The sequence below is a fragment of the Onthophagus taurus genome, chromosome 11, assembly GCF_036711975.1.
Source record: "Onthophagus taurus isolate NC chromosome 11, IU_Otau_3.0, whole genome shotgun sequence".
NCBI lineage: Eukaryota > Metazoa > Arthropoda > Insecta > Coleoptera > Scarabaeidae > Onthophagus > Onthophagus taurus.
In genome coordinates, this window is record NC_091976.1 from 20,745,392 (window position 1) to 20,748,480 (window position 3,089).

General features: G+C 35.3%; 1 protein-coding gene across 1 annotated transcript; it reads right to left on the reverse strand.

Annotated features, from left to right (window-relative positions):
* LOC111414389 (uncharacterized) lies at window positions 1–2,844 on the reverse strand. The gene is made up of 4 exons (XM_023045710.2): window positions 2,833–2,844; window positions 1,884–2,778; window positions 1,220–1,275; window positions 1–903 (listed from the first exon to the last, which is right to left on the reverse strand). Exons 1-4 carry the CDS (start codon window positions 2,842–2,844, stop codon window positions 1–3), a joined length of 1,866 nt encoding a protein of 621 aa, XP_022901478.2.
* Between the last annotated feature and the right edge of the window lie 245 nt (window positions 2,845–3,089).

The window sequence follows — 3,089 nt, forward strand, 5'->3', positions numbered from 1 at the left end:
TTAATGATGAACTACGTGTCCATATTGGTGAAAAGATCCAAACCCATGGTTATCGAATCCGTGGTGATCAATACCATGAAATCCTTTAAATCCAAATCCGTCAAACCTTGAATCTCCATTAATTAAAATGGGAACAGGTTTTTTTACAATAACTGGTTCCTGAATATGAACAGGAACCGGATGTGGCACATGTACAGGATAAGGCGTTTGAATTGGAACGGGTACTTTAATTGGAACAGGTACTTTATATGGTATATTAATATGAATCGGGACAGTTTTTTCAACTTTATAAGGAATTGGTTTATCAATATGTACAGGATATGGTTGCGGTACATGAACCGGATAAGGTTGATCAACTTTTATTGGTACTGGTACTTGAATTGGAACAGGAACGGGATGATCTATAGGTACAGGAACTGAGTAAGGTGTTGGGATGCGTATTGTGTTATGAGCACCATGAAGATTACCAAAGTTTGTGTGAACATCAATGTTATGATTAAGTTTATGGTTTAAAATTGAATTGAAATGATCGTCAAAGTTATTATTATTGATATGATGGTGAGTATTGAAGTGATGGTTATTAAAATGATTATTCAAATTGTTAAGGTGATGATTAAAATTGTCAATGTGATTATTGAATTGGGAACTTCCAAAATGATCCATAAAATTATGACCATAACGATGGTCTTTAGCGTAATGAAGATGGTCTCCGTGTAAATTTCCAAAATGTTGAACTGAATGACCTTGCATGCCAAATCCTTGATGTTGGTTAAAATTAGATAAATGCCCTGTTCCATATGCACCATATGTTCCATAAGTGGGGTAAGAAGTTACATAATTCTTGCTGTTATGATGATTAACAATAATTCCATGAGTAATTGGAAGTAATAGTAATAATATAACCTGAACCAATTATATTTTATTATCTCAACTCAAAATAAAATTAATATGAACTTACAAAGTTTTTGGATGATTTCATTTTTGATGTACCCAAACAAGATTACAACTTAAAACTGAATCAAATCTATTCACGAACCTCGTTTTATATAAACTTACATATACATTTCATAACAAAACACAAAGATTCTTGCACCAATCGAGTAAACAGAAAAAAAATAATAATGCATCTCATCTCATCTAAAGTAATCCATTGTGTGCAAAATGTTTTTGTATCGAACGAAATCGCATGTGTGGGAAGTATCGACTTTGAAGTTCACACTGCCATTTCAACCACACGAACAAAAGCTTCAATCGAAGTGCACTTTTGTTCAATAACTAAACCATGTAATATTTTTGTTTTGTTTTTACAGAATTAGTGCAACTTAGATAATTTATTATGTGAGGGGTATTGTTCTTCAATGCTTTTATTTTTTTTTGTTTAAAGTAAGAGTTGTGTTTAAATAATTTTTAACGTAAGTTATTGTATGAAATTAAAAGGTAACTAATAATTAATGAATTTATAAGAAATCTTTTTTTTTAAACTAGATTAGTTATTGAAATCGAGGCCAAGGAAGTGACGGTTACAGTCAAAGCGTGAACGTTACGAAAATTACGTTTTAGATCGTTGTGGACGCATTTTTTAATGCAATTTATGTTTGTACTGCAATTTTCTTCACCCGATAATTATAAGCTGGCACGATTTTGAATATGTAATGAAATGTGTTAGCGTATGTTTATCTCTTGCATTACACTGAAGAGATTGATGAATAAAAAGATATGTATAAATGAAGTAATCTATTTTTATTATGTACACTTTTTATAATAACCAAATATCACAATTCAATTTAATCCAAATGATCTTAATCTACAAACGAAGAAAAGATAAAAATAAAGGGAAAGAATTTTTTAGAGACAGTCTTCTTGTAAATTTTCTTAATGATGACCTCCATATCCGCCACCTCCACCACCTCCTCCACTACTGAATCCACCACCACCACCTCCACTGCTGAATCCACCACCTCCTCCTCCACTGCTGAATCCACCACCTCCTCCACTACTAAATCCACCACCTCCTCCGCTACTGAATCCACCACCTCCACCACTTCCTCCAAATCCTCCATTTCCACCACCACCACCTCCTCCTTTAATAAAAACTGGTACCGGTTTTTTCACATAAATATTTTCGGGAATTTTAACAGGAATAGGCTTTGTAACATGAACAGGATAAGGCTTTGGAACAGGAATGGGCACTTGCACTGGAATTGGTACTTTAACAGGAACTGTAACATGAACAGGAATTGTCTTTTCAACTTTGTAAGGAACGGGTTTGTCAATTTTAACAGGATATGGTTTGGGAATCGGAACTGGGTAAGGTTTATCCACTTTTATGGTAACCGGAACTTTAACTGGATAAGGAACTTTCTGTTCAACCGGAACTGGGACGTTATAAGGTTGAGGAATTTGAATTTGACGAGTTAAAGTGATGTGGGTGATATCTCCACCTCCTCCACCACCACCTCCACCTCCTCCTCCTCCTCCTCCCCCGCCTCCAAATCCTCCACCACCTCCAAATCCACCGCCGCCACCAAATCCACCTCCACCACCGCCTCCAAATCCACCTCCACCTCCAAATCCATTTCCATCCCCTCCAAATCCACCTCCTCCACCGCCATGACCTCCAAATCCTCCACCTCCACTTAAATCACCTCCACCACCACCTCCATAATCGCCTCCTCCTCCACCACCACCACCCCCACTAGATTCAAATCCACGTTTGATTCTAGTGATGTTCTTGGAATATGTAAAATTAGTGTAGATAGCGATTAAAAAGAAAGAAACCTAAAAAAAATGTTTTAAATCGTTTTAATCTCACTTATAGGTTACTTGATTTACCCAAAGATACATCTTGAATAATATTTAAGATGAAACTGTATCGATCTTTGAAAATATTTCGTATTTATACATTCGTTTTAAATCGACTTTCTATCTTTAAAGAATACAATTGTTACGCAAATCCAAAGAGGTGACAAATGTTGACAATAGGCAATAAGAAGCACGTCGATTTTAGTTCAAAAAATGTAGACGAATAGTAATTAGAATAGCTGTTAGAATAACTATTGCCTGTCATCTATTTAGCTTCCACAATTTCT

Excerpts from the sequence above, each read along its gene's own strand:
- LOC111414389 (XM_023045710.2), bottom strand. Across the intron at positions 1,276-1,883 it reads TGGAGGTGGCGGATATGGAG|TTATTGAACAAAAGTGCACT; the intron begins GTCATCATTAAG and ends TACATGGTTTAG. Across the intron at positions 904-1,219 it reads TTCGTGTGGTTGAAATGGCA|GTTATATTATTACTATTACT; the intron begins GTGTGAACTTCA and ends TAATTGGTTCAG.